The 14,564-nt window shown below is 35.7% G+C and overlaps 1 protein-coding gene across 3 annotated transcripts in view; it reads left to right on the plus strand.

Annotated features, from left to right (window-relative positions):
- The window catches only part of TMEM67 (transmembrane protein 67), a 52,348-nt gene extending 39,471 nt beyond the window's left edge, over positions 1-12,877 (plus strand). For 2 of the 3 annotated variants that reach the window (XM_054590259.1, XM_054590261.1), the window contains exons 23-28: positions 213-329; positions 7,875-7,991; positions 8,094-8,198; positions 8,770-8,872; positions 12,067-12,209; positions 12,665-12,877. In XM_054590259.1, the coding sequence (XP_054446234.1) occupies positions 213-329; positions 7,875-7,991; positions 8,094-8,198; positions 8,770-8,872; positions 12,067-12,209; positions 12,665-12,745 (666 nt within the window). In that variant the 3' untranslated portion in view covers positions 12,746-12,877. Of the gene's footprint in view, positions 1-212; positions 330-7,874; positions 7,992-8,093; positions 8,199-8,769; positions 8,873-9,268; positions 9,317-12,066; positions 12,210-12,664 lie in introns of those variants that run through there. The other variant, XM_054590260.1, reaches the window with a different exon arrangement.
- The last annotated feature ends 1,687 nt before the right edge of the window (positions 12,878-14,564 follow it).

Here is a 14,564-nt window from a genome sequence, read left to right on the forward strand (position 1 = left end):
TCCTATATCTTCCTTTCTTGGGAAATATCTTCACTTTTTTCCATTTACTTCTTAAAAAATAACCTCATTATCCTTTATTACCTTATTATTTCCTTTGTATATTTTCCAAGAATTCAACCCTCATTATTTTGAAAGGAAGCAATTTTAAGAAAAAGTTAATTTTTATTGTTTTGCAGATGAGTTGCTAATAGCTCCTTATTCTTTTTTTACAGATATCAGTGTTTCTGTTATCCCACAGATGTTTTGGATATTACATTCATGGTAGATCAGTACACGGGCATGCAGATACTAACATGGAGGAAATGAATATGAATCTTAAAAGAGAAGCGGTATGAATGTATTTTATATATTTTTGCTTTTAAGTTGAAAGATAGATTCTCTTAACCTGGGATTTGTAATAATATTTTTATTTATGTAATCAAATGCACATATTTTAAAAATAGTAATGATGTTTGGTGTAACTGCATACAGTCACAGAAATATGTTGTTGTAATTGGCATTCTCTAGTGTATGGATATATTCCAGGAGTTCTTTCTTTCCTTTTTCTTTTTTTTTAGTTGAAATTATCAGTGTGACCTTGGTTCGCAAAGCTGTAAAGGTTTCAAATGTACACACAATAAAACATCATCTGCACACTGCATCATGTGCCTGTCGCCCCAAGCAATGTCTCTCTCTGTCCCCATTTCGCACCCGTTTGCCCACCTCTAGCTAGCTCCTACCCTTCTTTCCTCTGGCTGACACCACACTGTCATCTCTCTGTGTCTGTGTGTTATGTATATATGTTGTTTTGGCTAATCCCTTCATTTTCTTTCATCTAGTCTGCCAAACCTCTGGTCTCTTGACAGCTGTCATTCTGTTCCATGTATCCATGCCTCTGTTTCTATTTTGTTCATCAGTTTATTTTGTTCATTATTTTCCACATATAAATGGGAGCATATGGTACTTGTCTTTCTCTGACTGGCTGATTTCACTTAGCATAATAATATCAAAGTCCATCTATGCTGTCACAAAAGTTAAGAATTCCTTCTTTTTTATGGCCACATAGTATTCCATTTTGTAAATGCACCACAGCATTTTATCCACTCATCTACTGGTGGGCACTTGGGCTGTTTCCAGAACTTGACTATTATAAATAATGCTGCAAGGAACATAAGGGTGAATATATTCTTTCAAGTTAGTGTTTAGGTTTCTTGGGATATATTCCCAAGAGTGGGATCAGTGGGTCAAAAGGCAGTTCCATTTTTAATTTTTTGAGTAAACTCCATACAGTTTTCCACAGTGGCTACACCAGTCTGCATTCCCACCAACAGTGCACAAGGGTTCCCCTTTTTCCAAATCCTCACCAGCACTTGTTTGTTGATTTATTGGTGATAGCCATTCTGGCAGGTATGAGGTGGTATCTCATTGTGGTTTTAATTTGCCTCTCCCTGATGATTAGTGACATCAAGCATCCTTTCATATGCATCTGTATGTCTTCTTTGGAGAAGTGTCTTCTCAGTCCTTTGCCCATTTTTTAATTGGATTGTTTGTCTTCCTTGTGGTGTTGAGTTGTGTAAGTTCTTTATATATTTAGGAAATTAACCCCTTATCAGATATATCATTGGCAAATATATTTTCCCATTCAGTGGATTCTCTTTTTATTTTGTTGATGGTTTTTGTCGTTGTGCAAAACTTTTTTAGTTTGATGTAGTCCTATTTGTTCATTGCTTCTCTTGCCCAAGTAGCTATCATAGCAAAAGACTGCTACAAGAGATGTCTGAGATTTTACTGCCTGTGTTTTCTTCTCTAGGATTTTTATAGTTTTATGACTTACATTTAAGTCTTCTATCTCTTTTGAGTTTATTCTGGTGTATAGTGTAAATTGGTGATCTAGTAGGTTTTTTTTTTTTACATACCTATCCACTTTTCCAAACACCATTTATCGAAGAGACTGTCTTTATCCCATTGTATGCCCTTGCCTCCTTTATCAAATATTAATTGACCTAAAAGTATGGGTTTATTTCTGGGCTCTGTTCTGTTCCATTGATCTGTATGCCTATTCTTATGCAAGTACCAAGCTGTTTTGATTACAATGGCCTTGTAGTATAGTGTGATATCAGGTATTGTGATACTTCCAACTTTGATCTTTTTCAAGATTGCTGAGGCTATTTGTGGTCTTTTTTGGTTCCATATAAACTTTTGGAATATTTTTTCTAGATCTGCAAAATATGTCATTGGTATTTTAATAGGAATTGTGTTGAACCTATAGATTACTTTGGGTAGTATGGACATTTTAGTGATGTTAATTCTTCTAATCCATGAACATAGTATATGCTTCCACTTATTTGTATCTTCCTCAATTTCTTTCTTAAATGACATATAGTTTTCTGAGTACATAAAGGTTTCTTTAACCTTCTTGGTTAAATTTATTCCTGGGTACATTATTTTTGTCTTTGTTGTTGCAGTAGTAAATGGGATTGTTTTCTTAATTTCCCCTTCTGATAATTTATTATCGGTGTATAAAAATGCCACCAATTTCTGAATATTAATTTTTGTATCCTGCTACTTTGCCATATTCATTTATTAGATCTAGTAGTGTCTTGGTGGAGTCTTTAGGGCTTTCTGTGTACATTATCATGTCATCTGTGACATGTTTATCATCATATTTATCTTCATTGGGACTGTCTGTATTCCAGAACTTATATAACTTTTTCTTTCACCAGTTAGGGAAGTTCTCAGCCACTATTTCTTCAAAGAGGTTCTCTATCCCTTGTTCACTTTCTTCTCCTGGTACCCATATGATGCAGATGTTGTTATACTTGATGTTACCCCAGACGTCTCTTAGACTTTTCCTCATTTTTAAAAAATTCTCTTTTCTTTTTGATGCTCTGCTTGGGTGCTTACTGTTATCTTTTTGTCTAAATTGCTGATTTGATCCTCAGCTTCATTTAATTTTCTGTTGATTCCTCCTAGTCTATTCTTCATCTCATATATTGTATTCTTCCTTTCGGACTGGTTGTCTTTTATGGTTTCTGTGTCCTTTTTAATGCTTACTATCTCTCTGTTAAAGTTCTGACTGAGATCATCTGTTCTTTCCCTGAGGTCCTTGAGCATTCTTATATCCCATTGCTTTAAACTCTGCATCTGGTATTTTGGTTGCTTCTATTTCATTTAATTCTTTTTTCTGGGGATTTCTCTTGTTCTTTAATTTGGGGTATATTTTTTGCCTCCCCATTTTGTCTTTGTATATTAGGTAGATCTTCGGTGACTCCCAAACTTGTTATGATGGTTTTATTATAAAGGTGTCTTTTTGGGCTCAGTGAAACAATCTTCTACATCACCTGAGCTCTGTACTCCAGGAATGTTTCTTGTAGGTTAAGTGTACCCTCCTATTGTAGATGAGTCTTGAATGCTGTTGGCCCTTTTGTGGATGGAGCTAACTCTTCAGGCTGCTGACTGTAAGGGTAAAGCTCAATTACCTTGTATAAGACATTGTGCAGAGGTTGGTCCTGAAGGTGGAGTTGTTCCCAGCAAGGTCTGGTGTCTGCCAGTATCCTCCTTTTGGTGTGCTGCTTATGTGGCTAGTTGGGTCAAGCTCTGGTGTGGTCTGAAGGCCACCACTGGTTGTCTTGGTTCTGCGTCCAACACCACTTGGGTGGTGTTCAGGTACAGATCAGTATCAGACATAGTGTGTAACTGGCCTTGGGTTTTCTGTCTGGAGCTACCATGATGTTCGCTCTTTGTGGCTGCATCTTCTGGGCCTGGGTGTGTGTGGGAGGAGCCAATCTGTGTATAAGGGTGGGCTTTCTCCAGCTTAGGGCTGGGGGCAGATCAGTAAAAGGACTGAGGCTGCCTGAGGTCCGCCACCACCGGTCAGCAACTCCACCTCCCCCTGAGGATGCCTTGTCTTCCTCCAGAGCCTTCCAGAGAAAGATTGTACGGTGAGTCCAGGCTGGTTACAACCCAAAAACCCTTCCACTGGTTGGTTGCAAGCTCAGTAGGTTGGATCAACTGGGGTCTGGAGGATGGGGCCAGTATATCCCCTATTCCACAGACAAACTACTCAGTCTCCACCAGTCTCCAATTTTGGTTTCCCCAGGAGGGGCACAGCACAAGGTCAGGTTGTATGCATCCAGCCGTCTCCTCTGGAGAAGCAAGCTCTGCTGGACTGAGCCACTGGGCTCAGGAGGACAGATCAAGAGTCTCCCTGTTGGGAGTGATGCCAGCCCAGTTGCAGGAGAGGGCTAAGTACTTCATCCCAGTCCCAGACAACAGCCTCTGAGGGACTCACTCTGAATATTCCAGCTCTGAGCCACTCTCCTTTTTCCTCGGAACTTAGCCGAGTGGGTGGGCCATCTGGGACTTGGCAGGGCGGTTCCAAACAGTCTCCCATTGCAGGTGGTGCCCACAGGCCTGTAGGAGGGGGGCAGACACTTCTTCCCCTTCCCAGGTTGGCACGGGCCGAGCTCACCAGGGCCAATAGGAGCAGTGCCCCCACGATGTAGCCACACAACTCACCACCTGGCCATCTGATTCTGGGACAAAAGCTTCCCCAGTTGACATGTTCTTGGAAGTCCCAGCTCTGCACAGCACTCTGGTCCCTCTACACAGCTGAACCCAGCAGGATGGGCTGGCCAAGTGATTCAGCAGGTGGTGTGGGGGTGCGCTGGTGATGCACTTGAGGTGGAGGAGAACAGTCCCCTTTCCAAAGCCACATAGTTTAGTCACTGAGTCCCCGCCAAGCGCCTCCCCAGAAAAAGAGACCCCCGGAGGGTACTGCTGGGTGCAGCCAGTAGACCCCTCCACAGGTCCCAAGCGTGACAGAGTGGCCTTGCCACAGTCGGGAACTGGTCAGTGTGTTCTCCAGGCTGGTACTGTAACAATAGGAGTGCTTGCCCCGAGAACGTGCTATCTGGGTCTCCCAGGCGTACTGAATCCCCACTGATTTTCCCCACCAGATGCGGTGTGGGCTTTTCTTCTGTCTCTATTCCTATGAGTGATCCCTGTGTGGATTGAGACCCCATACTCCTAGGTAGGGAGATTTACAGCTGCGCTGTCCCTTTAGCTTCTCAGCCCCTGCGCCTGGGTGCAGGTGCTAGCCCTTTCCATGTTTCCACTCTTCTTACCAATCACTATGTACCTTCTTCTGTAAATCCTTGGTTATATTTCAGTTTAGCTAGGCTTCAGATTGCTATTCCATTTGATTGCAGGTAAAAATCGCCATTTTGTAATGACTAATGGATTGATCGTATAGGCTACAGTCATCAATGGATGCTAAAACAATTAAGTGAAAGTGGATGGAATTTTATAGTGTGGAATCAGGTAGTCGTAAGGTAAACACACTGGCTCAATCTTATTACAAGTAAAAATTAGGAAAACTGACATTGTGTACTTCCTGTTACGACACAGTATGAAGTACATGTCACCCATGAAATTTTCTTGTCTTAAGAAAATTGAACCTGAATGTAATCAAGCCTCTAGATCTAACCTCTAGGTTATAGGAAGTAGAGGGAATAAAGAGGAAAATTACATAATACCACAGGAAGCAATTAGCCAGATCCAGAATATAAGATGTCTCACAGGACAAATGACCCAGTGTCACCAACAAATCAAAGGCATGAAAATGAAAGAAGGGGTGGTAGTGGAGGTGGTGGAAGAACTGTTAGATAGTAAGAGAGATTTAAGAAACAAAACAATGAAATACAATGTATTGACTTTGGCTTCTGAGTCAAACAAATCAACTATTAAAAAAACTTTGGGAAAAATCTGGAAGATTTAATGAACTAAATATTAAATTATATTAAGGAAGATTAATTTTATTAGGTATGAAAATGGCACGATGTTTTTTTTTTAAGATCTTATTAGATACACTTGATACTAATATAAAAAATTGAATGTAAACCATAATTGAAAAATAAATTTTTTTAAAAACAGACCTTATTGGAAATACATACAGAAGTATTTACAAATGAAATGACATAGTATTTGGGGTTTGCTTTAAAAGAAAAAGAAAAGTTGGAAGGATAGATGAAATGAAATTGGTGAATAAATACCTAGGAGGAAAATACAAGAGGATTTATTGAAAAAGGGATTATACTTGACTTGTAAGAATTTAATACATGATAATGACCTCTCAAAGATGATTTATTTAATGCATTTAACTGGATCAGTTTGTTAACTACTAGAAGTCATACCTGGACTGAAAAGTGAAATGTAAAATATGAAACTATAAAAATGTAGAAAAGAATATTTCAGGTTGGGAGACAATGTTGTAAGCATAAATAAAAAGCATCAAAAAGGGAATATTCATTGATTTCACTTTATTAACATGGAACATTTACATATCCAACAATCATAAAATAAACAACATGGGTAGATTTGAAAGTCATACAAATCTATAAGCAAACAATACGTTAAAACCTCAATGGAAAACTTACCAAAAGATTTTTAAAAATATATAAATAAGAAATGGAAGAGACTGATAAATGTCTAAAAAATGTTTAGCTCATAAATAATTATTAAAAAATGAATGTAAAAATAACATTTTTGCCCTCTTCAATTTAGCAAACTTTTTTTAAAAAAAGAAAAGCCATTACTTCAAAGTATCATGGACACAGTAAAATGGGCACAGTAAAACCACTGGTCTCAGGATAAATTTTTATAAACCTCTTGTAAAGCATTTGGTGATATATACCAAGAACTTTTCAAAAGTTTATTGTCTTTCACTAATTCTGTGAATCAAACTCAAAGAAATAATTAGCAATGTGAATAGTTAATTAAGTTCAGGATCTTCATCTCAATGGTTATAAGGGCAAAAAACATGAAAAATAAGAGAATATTAAATAAATTGGCTTACCTGTACAGTAAAATCTTAGGTAAACATTTAAAAATCATGTTTTATTGCACATTTAATGACATGGAGAGTTGCTTAGGATATAATGTTTAATGAAAAAGAAATCAGTATGATCCCAGTTTTATGCCATCTATATCGTAATTATAGACAAATGACTGGAAATGAAATAGTTTAAAATACCTATTTCTCTGGGTGTTGAGATTATAGGTGTTTTTTTTTTCTTTTCTTTTTCATACCGTTTCATATTTTATAAATCCTCTACAGTAGCATGTGTTTGATCAGGGGGAAAAAACATTTTTTTAAAAAGAGACATCTACTACACTTAGATTTCCTTTAAGTCTGTAGAAAACCAAGTGTTACGCTCACAGATTAAGTTTAGTCAAAGAAGGAGAATAGTAAGCTCTAGAGGAAGCAAATGAAGGCAAGAGAATGGAGGCAACAGGACTTGAGCTGATTTTGAAGCATCGATGGGAATTGGCTAGGTGGTGGAGTGGCATAAAATTTTATGTTTATTGTTATCAGGAGTCAAGTCTTGTCAAGGAGACCTGAATTGGACCTCTGATCCATACATTAACTGTTGGGTCATGTATCACTCCTTTATTTTGTAATTAATTAAAGAAGTTCTTTAAAAGTATTTAGAAAACAAAAAGGACCGTTTATATTTATAAAAATAGTTAATTCTAAGATTTGACTTTTGTCAAATAGCATTTGACAAATGCATTAAATAGCAATAAAGTTAACCATAAAGAAAGCTAAGAATATCAATATACAATAAACTTAGTATGGATTTTTTAAAATGTAGGACAGAATAAGGGAGATGAGATAGAGAACTGCAATGGAATTTTACAAAATAGAAGTAAAACCTAGAGGAGGAGAATGGGAATCTTGGCTAATATTAGGATCTCTTCATCTCAAATATGGTTTCAGTAAAATTTTCGTTGGCTCCTGAATTTTGTAATATGTGATACCAATTAAAAGAAAGTGTTTTGAAAGATGAAATTTTTATAATCTTGATCTTAATTTAAATCTTCTAATTTTCTAGGAAAATTTGTGTAGCCAGAGAGGTTTGGTACCCAACACAGAGGGTCAGACTTTTCAGATTGCAATTTCTAGCCAGATGAGACAGCACTATGACAGAATTCATGAGACACTAACAAGGGTTTGTATAAAATACAATTTAGATACATTTTGCTAATGTTTCATGTGTCTTAAATACCAAGAATGTAAGGCATTTGCATGTGTTGTCTCTTTTTCCCATTAGAAAAATGGACCTGCTAGACTATTGAGTTCATCAACAAGTACTTTTGAGCAGAGTATAAAAGCATATCATACTATGAATAAATTTCTTGGCTCTTTCATCGATCATGTATGTATGTCAACATTTATATTTAAGCTAGAATCAAAATGCAATGTTTTGTTGAGTTTTTTTTAAGGTAGCCAAGAATGTGAGTTATTTCTTTAGTCAAGCAAGGTTGTGGACTTAGGGAAAAACCCCTCCTTTTCTTGCTGACCAAGTTAGTGCTGTGACTTAAGAATAGATTTAGGTTATGTAAAAGTAAAGTGAAATTTTATATATCTGTTAGCATATTGGTGATTACTTTAAAATACGTCTATACTGGAATTTTGTTAGCCAGTTACCAAAACCTTATTGTATTACTTATTATAGAAATATGTTATGCTATGGGTATATTCCTGAAAAAGTCATTATAAACTAATTGTTAGTATATCTAGCCCTAGGTCCTACTAAGGACATTCAAAAATTAAAATATTCATGCAAGAAATTTTGTTATAAAGTCCAGTGAAGTAAATTCAGTCTTTTTGAAGAACAGATTTTTTTTTTGTGCACTATTAATTTTTTGTTTTCTTTTGATTTAAAAAAAATTTAGAATCATTTATTTCACTGCTATTTTTGAAACAACTGTGACTTTTTGTCTTAGGTTCATAAGGAAATGGACTACTTTATAAAAGATAAATTGCTTCTTGAAAGGATTCTTGGAATGGAATTCATGGAACCAATGGAAAAAAGCATCTTTTACAATGGTATCCTTCAACTGCCTTTGCTGAACTTGATTACAGTTTTCAAAGTTTGAAAAGAAGTACTTGCAGTTATTAATCTTTTGATTATATAATTTTAGATAAAAAAGAGGAAACATAATGAACTTCGTTAACTTCATGGAATTATAGTAGTTTTCTGTGTTCCATTTTATTATATCTTGTAGCAAGAAACAAATATATAAAAGATAATTTTTCTACAACAAAGTAAAAAAGCTGAATTTCAAAAGCAATGTCATACATAGAAGAGATAGTCAGACAAGTAAACTTCAGATTTTATTGCAATGTTCATTCAGTGGCAGGCTTATGAAACACTTGAAGATTAATACTTGACTGATTTTTAACATTTAATTTTCATTTTATCCAAATTCCTAAAAATTGCAGCTATCTGTGATGGGACTTGACTAAACATGATTTTTTATCATTAAAAAGGTAATTAAATGTATCTGCCACCTTTAATGTGACTGATAAGCTCTTACATGGTTTAGTAAGAATGGAAACAGTATAACCAATGCCCTGGCCTAGGTATCACTTATCTGTGGCATCACTGAGTGCCACATGCTGTGCCAGTACTGGAATACACAGACCAGAGGTCTCTCCCTAAGCAGCTTGTTCAGTAGACGATGGAAGGTGAGTGCGTCCCTGGGAGAGTGGAGAGATGCACAAATAGGTGTCTGTGCAGGCACAGCTTACACTGGCTACAGAAAGTAGAAAAGCTAACAAGACATGAGGTAAAGCTAGAAAAGCAACATGGAGAAGTTTGAACTAGGTCTTAAAAATGAGTTGCTGTTGTCAAACGTGAGGTTCAAGGTAAGAGAGGCAAAGACATTTTGTGCAGAAAGGGGAAGGGGCATCATGCACTTATGAACGTTATGGTCGAAGCCTTGAATGAAGTGGGACACAGTGAGAGAGACTGGGTGAAAGATAAAGAGCGCAGAGACCCAACCCCGAAGACTTTGTCTAATGCCTTAGGAGCTTTACTTTATCTCATAGAGCAGTTGTTTCAAACAAATTTTTTTTTAATTTTTGTCCCACATGAGGTGTGCAGGTTGATCCATGGAGATAGGAGAAGAAAGTACAAAAATGTCTACTTATATATTTGCAATTCCACCATTTTTAATTTATACTTTTAAAAATGTATAACGTACACAGTAGTAATTAATAAAAAATATGCCTATTGTGGGATGCATGCTTCACACTTTATTCTTACAGAGATACATGATGAAAACTGTGGACACTACTATTAATAAACATGAAGGTCATCAGAAAGTCCTGAACAGAGCTGGTTTGCAAATTGGAAGAATTACTCTGGAAGTAGTTAATAGGTTAAGTTAAAAAGATAACAGTGTAGTTTTCAAAGTCTCCTTGTCTCAGATTCAAAATCCAACTCTTCCATTTTTGTGAACTTGAGAAAATTGTTCACCCTTTCTGAATTTTAATGCCCTCTCTGTAAAATTAAGTACAACCCTCTAAAGGTTGTTGTGTTTTTACTTGTGTTATCTTGTATAAAGAACCTCATATGCACTAGTGCCTGGTGTGAGTAGGCACCCAGTAAAGTGATGTTATTACTCTTTCTAATAACAATACAGTCATCGTCATCTTCTTGATTTTTATTGGGAAATGATGAGACTATGAACTAAGGCAGTAGTAATCGGAATAAAGAAGGAAGATTACATTTAATTCCAGAGATATCAGGGGAAAAAGTGGTAGAAGAGAAAGAGTACTCAAAAATTACCCCGATTTCCAGCTTGCGTGACTAGGTGGTGGTAGTGCCTTTCCCTAAGACAAGGGGTGCAAATAAAGGACCAGGTTGTGAATGAAAGAGGATGAATTTAGTTTTGAATATGTTGTGTCCTGAAGTATTTTCGGGACATTTTGGGAGAGATATCCAGTAGAGCGTTAAGTGTAAGAGAATGGATATGAGAAGGAAGTAAAGGCACACAGTAAGCTGGGGAGTCTCATCAAATGAGGTCATTCATTGTTGGAGCAATGGCAGTTGAAAGATCACCAGAAAGAGTGACCCTGTGTGTCTGCTGTTGATTTCAAAGTTACAAAGAAAGTACCTTGGTCTTCCTGCTGAAACATCATCATCATCATCATCATCTCACACACACACACACACACACACACACACACACACACACACACACACTGTAAGGATACACACACACACACACTAAGGATACACACACACACCCTGTAAGGATACGCACACACACACACACACACAGTAAAGATATAGCATAAAGGTCAGTGAATATCACAAACTGAATATATCCCTGTAACAAGCACCCTGAACAAAAAAGAACATTACCAACATGCCATGTGTCCCTTGTATGAAAGACCACCTAATTGGGTATCCTGGGCAGTTTCGGTGGTTTTCTGGGCCTCCCTGAATGTATGTGTACTTGTTTTTTCTCTCTCTGGTGAAAGGGTCTGTAGCTTCCATCAGATTCTTAAAAGGATGTTTACATCCCAAAAAGGACGAACCTCTCCTTGTAAAGTGAGAAGAGGTTTCAGAGCAGGACCTTAGAAGACTATTTGAGACACAGTCTATAGCACACTGTATCATTCTAGTCCTTGTTGGTTTTGTTTTACTTTTTTTAATTCTTCTTAAGAGGTTATTCTTTAGTTACATAAACAAAAAAGGATATTCATAAACTAGTCTTTGAAAGCTATTAACAGTATACTTACACCACTAGCAACTACCAGCAGAGTTGGTGTGGAGTTAAAACTGCATTTTATCCCTGGCCAGTGTGGCTCAGGGCTCAGCTGGAGCGTCTTCCCATACATGGAAATGTTGTGGGTTTGATTCGCGGTTAGGGTACATACTTGGTTGTGTGTTTGATCCCTGATTGGGGCACATATGGGAGGCAACTGGTCAAAGTTCTCTTTCTCTCCCTTTTCCCCTCTCGTTCACCTCCCACCCTCCCTCCCTGCTCTTACCCCTCCCTTCCTTTCTCTCAAAGCCATGAAAAAATGTCCTCAGGTGAAGATAAAAAAAATTTTTTAACTGAATTTTATGAGCAGAGTTCCTTGACTAACCTTTTAGATTACCAAATTTTAATATCCTTTGTTTATTTTTGTAAGCCGTAAAGTATAAATAGTACCAAGTTTCTGTTGTGATGCTTTTAAATTTCTAATTTATGTCTAATAAATTGCCTTTTTTTTTTTTTAAATAGATGAAGTTTATTCTTTCAGCAGTGTTCTGTATTATGGAAATGAAGCCACTCTTCTTATTTATGATCTGCTGTTCTTCTGCGTTGTGGACTTGGCTTGCCAAAATTTTATTTTAGCAGCCTTTCTTACATACCTACAGCAAGAGGTAATGCTTTAAATTTTTCCTGGGTTTCTTTTAAAAGAAATGTTTTGGAAGTAAATGTTTATTTGTATAGCACAAAGTAACAATGTTGACTAGGAACTTGTAAAGTTTTTGAATAGGATTAACCCTTCCAAAAAGATAGGTAACATTTCAACTAGTGTCATTCTACACTCTCCATCAGGATCAATGACATACTGGGGTCTAGGAGGGCATAAGTTGCTTAAGCAAATGTGAAAAGAATCCAGTAGGAACACACTTCAGTTGTTCATCTCCTAGACCCCAGATGTGAGCAGTAATTGAGTCCCAGCCCCCCTCTGCACCAGATGCTAGCGTATCAAATAGGCGAGCACTGGTGATCTTGCTCAGAGCTAGTTTAACTTAGATATTTTCACTGATTTGCATATTTAATTTTCTTTATGTATTTTTATAATTCTGAATTGTTTTAATGTTTTTTCCAGATTTTTAGATTTATCCGTAATGTAGTAGGACAGAAGAATTTGGCATCCAAAACATTGGTGGATCAAAGATTCTTGATTTAATTTCTTGAATAGATAAACTTAAAGACTCAATGTAATCATGGCCAAAAAAAGGTCATGATTATCAGATTAGTTTGCCATATTTTTTTAAAACTTGTAATACAAATTATTCTATTTTTATTTGTTTTTAACTTGCAGAAAGATTTATTTTTATCATTTGTGGATACATTACTTTGTGAGTATATAATGTGATATAATGGAAAATGCTGTTTTTTATTATGTATAGTATTTAATTCACCAACTCATAAATTAGACAGCACTGACAATAGGGGAAAAAATCTAAATGTTGCTTTCAGCATAACACTTTTTAATGATAATCAAAGCAGTCTCCATCGTCTCTGTAGATTATTTTTTAAGCTAGGATGTGCCTGCATTTTTTTCACATTGAAAAGATTATTTTATTCCAAATTCAAGCCTAGTTTTCAGTTCAGTATTTACTTGTTTTACATATTTTATGGTTAAAAAAGTGTTGAAAAATATTTTAAAGTTTACTTGGAAATTTAAAATTGTATATTGCTGACTCAATTTGCCTCATCTTAATTGCTCACCCCCTTTAGCAGTAGACTGATTCACTATTAGATTAATAGGCATCTCAAGACATGGTACATATTCATTCATTCCTTTATATATTTGTATTATTAGGTCAGTATACTCTTTTCATGAAATGTCATTTACTTTTATTAGGCTATAATGTATGACATTTTCCCCAATATAGTTTTTTATGCATTTTAAATTACTTAACATTTTTAAAGCACTATCAAAGTTTTGCTCCTCTATTATGTTTAAAGATTGTAAATAACAAACTATAAATTTATTATGTTATGTTGACAAGGTGATTTATTAAAAGGAAACTTAAGCTTTATAAGTCAGTAGGCTTTTTTTTTTTAACTAAAGAAAAAATATTAGGACCCAAAATATACTTAATGTAAATTCTGGCCATGTATCTAATAGTTTTTTATTACATGATTTTTTTCTTCATCATGCTCTTTAATAAACCTTTTTATTGTGTACTACATACTTGAAAGGCACCTAATATCAATATTTCAAGTATAATGATCATTAACCCCGAAACCAACATTTCTTACTGTTTTCTATGGTAATACTATGTAAATACTTACATGTGATGTTATATAAATATTGTTTATATTTTCAAATTTAAAATACAGAATAAAACATTTGGTGTTTCTGCTTCCTGTTTGATTAATGTGTGTTTCATGAAATGGAATTAAATACAGCATATTGGGGTGGCGGTCCCCAGCCATTGCCAAAGTTGAATCTTACACATTTCCCTGAATCTTGAGAATTGCTGAGAAGAAAAAGGGAGGGCTGGTAAGTCAGACATTTGAAACTCCAGTCTCTGAAAGGTCACATTGCAGGAATCCCTTTATAAAAGCTGCTGATAAAAATAAATAACCAGCATGGATTTTTTTTTTTAAACCAGCTGCACAAAAGCATATGAAAGATATTTAGCTCTTATTCCACATATAAAAAGTTCATATTAGTGTGAATGCTTTTTAAGTAGAAATTTCAAAAAAAAAAAAAGGATCAGTTGACTCACCTGCTGATAAAACAAAGACATTTAAAAATTATTCTACACAATTTTTTTTTACAGTATTTTATTTTGGTTAGGTACAGAAGATTGTGTTCACATCCTGTTGATTCCTTTGTTCACATTGCCGTATTTTAAATTTTATGATTACATGACTAATTTTCCATTAGATTTTTAATCTTTTGTCTATCTCTGTAGCACCAACTCACTGTATTTTGCATCTTGTATCCCTAATTTTACTTGTTAGAGCCATTCGATAAGTCTCTTCAGCAT

The sequence above is a fragment of the Pteronotus mesoamericanus genome, unplaced genomic scaffold, assembly GCF_021234165.1.
Source record: "Pteronotus mesoamericanus isolate MK-2021 breed Mesoamerican mustached bat unplaced genomic scaffold, CSHL_Meso_final scaffold_174, whole genome shotgun sequence".
NCBI lineage: Eukaryota > Metazoa > Chordata > Mammalia > Chiroptera > Mormoopidae > Pteronotus > Pteronotus mesoamericanus.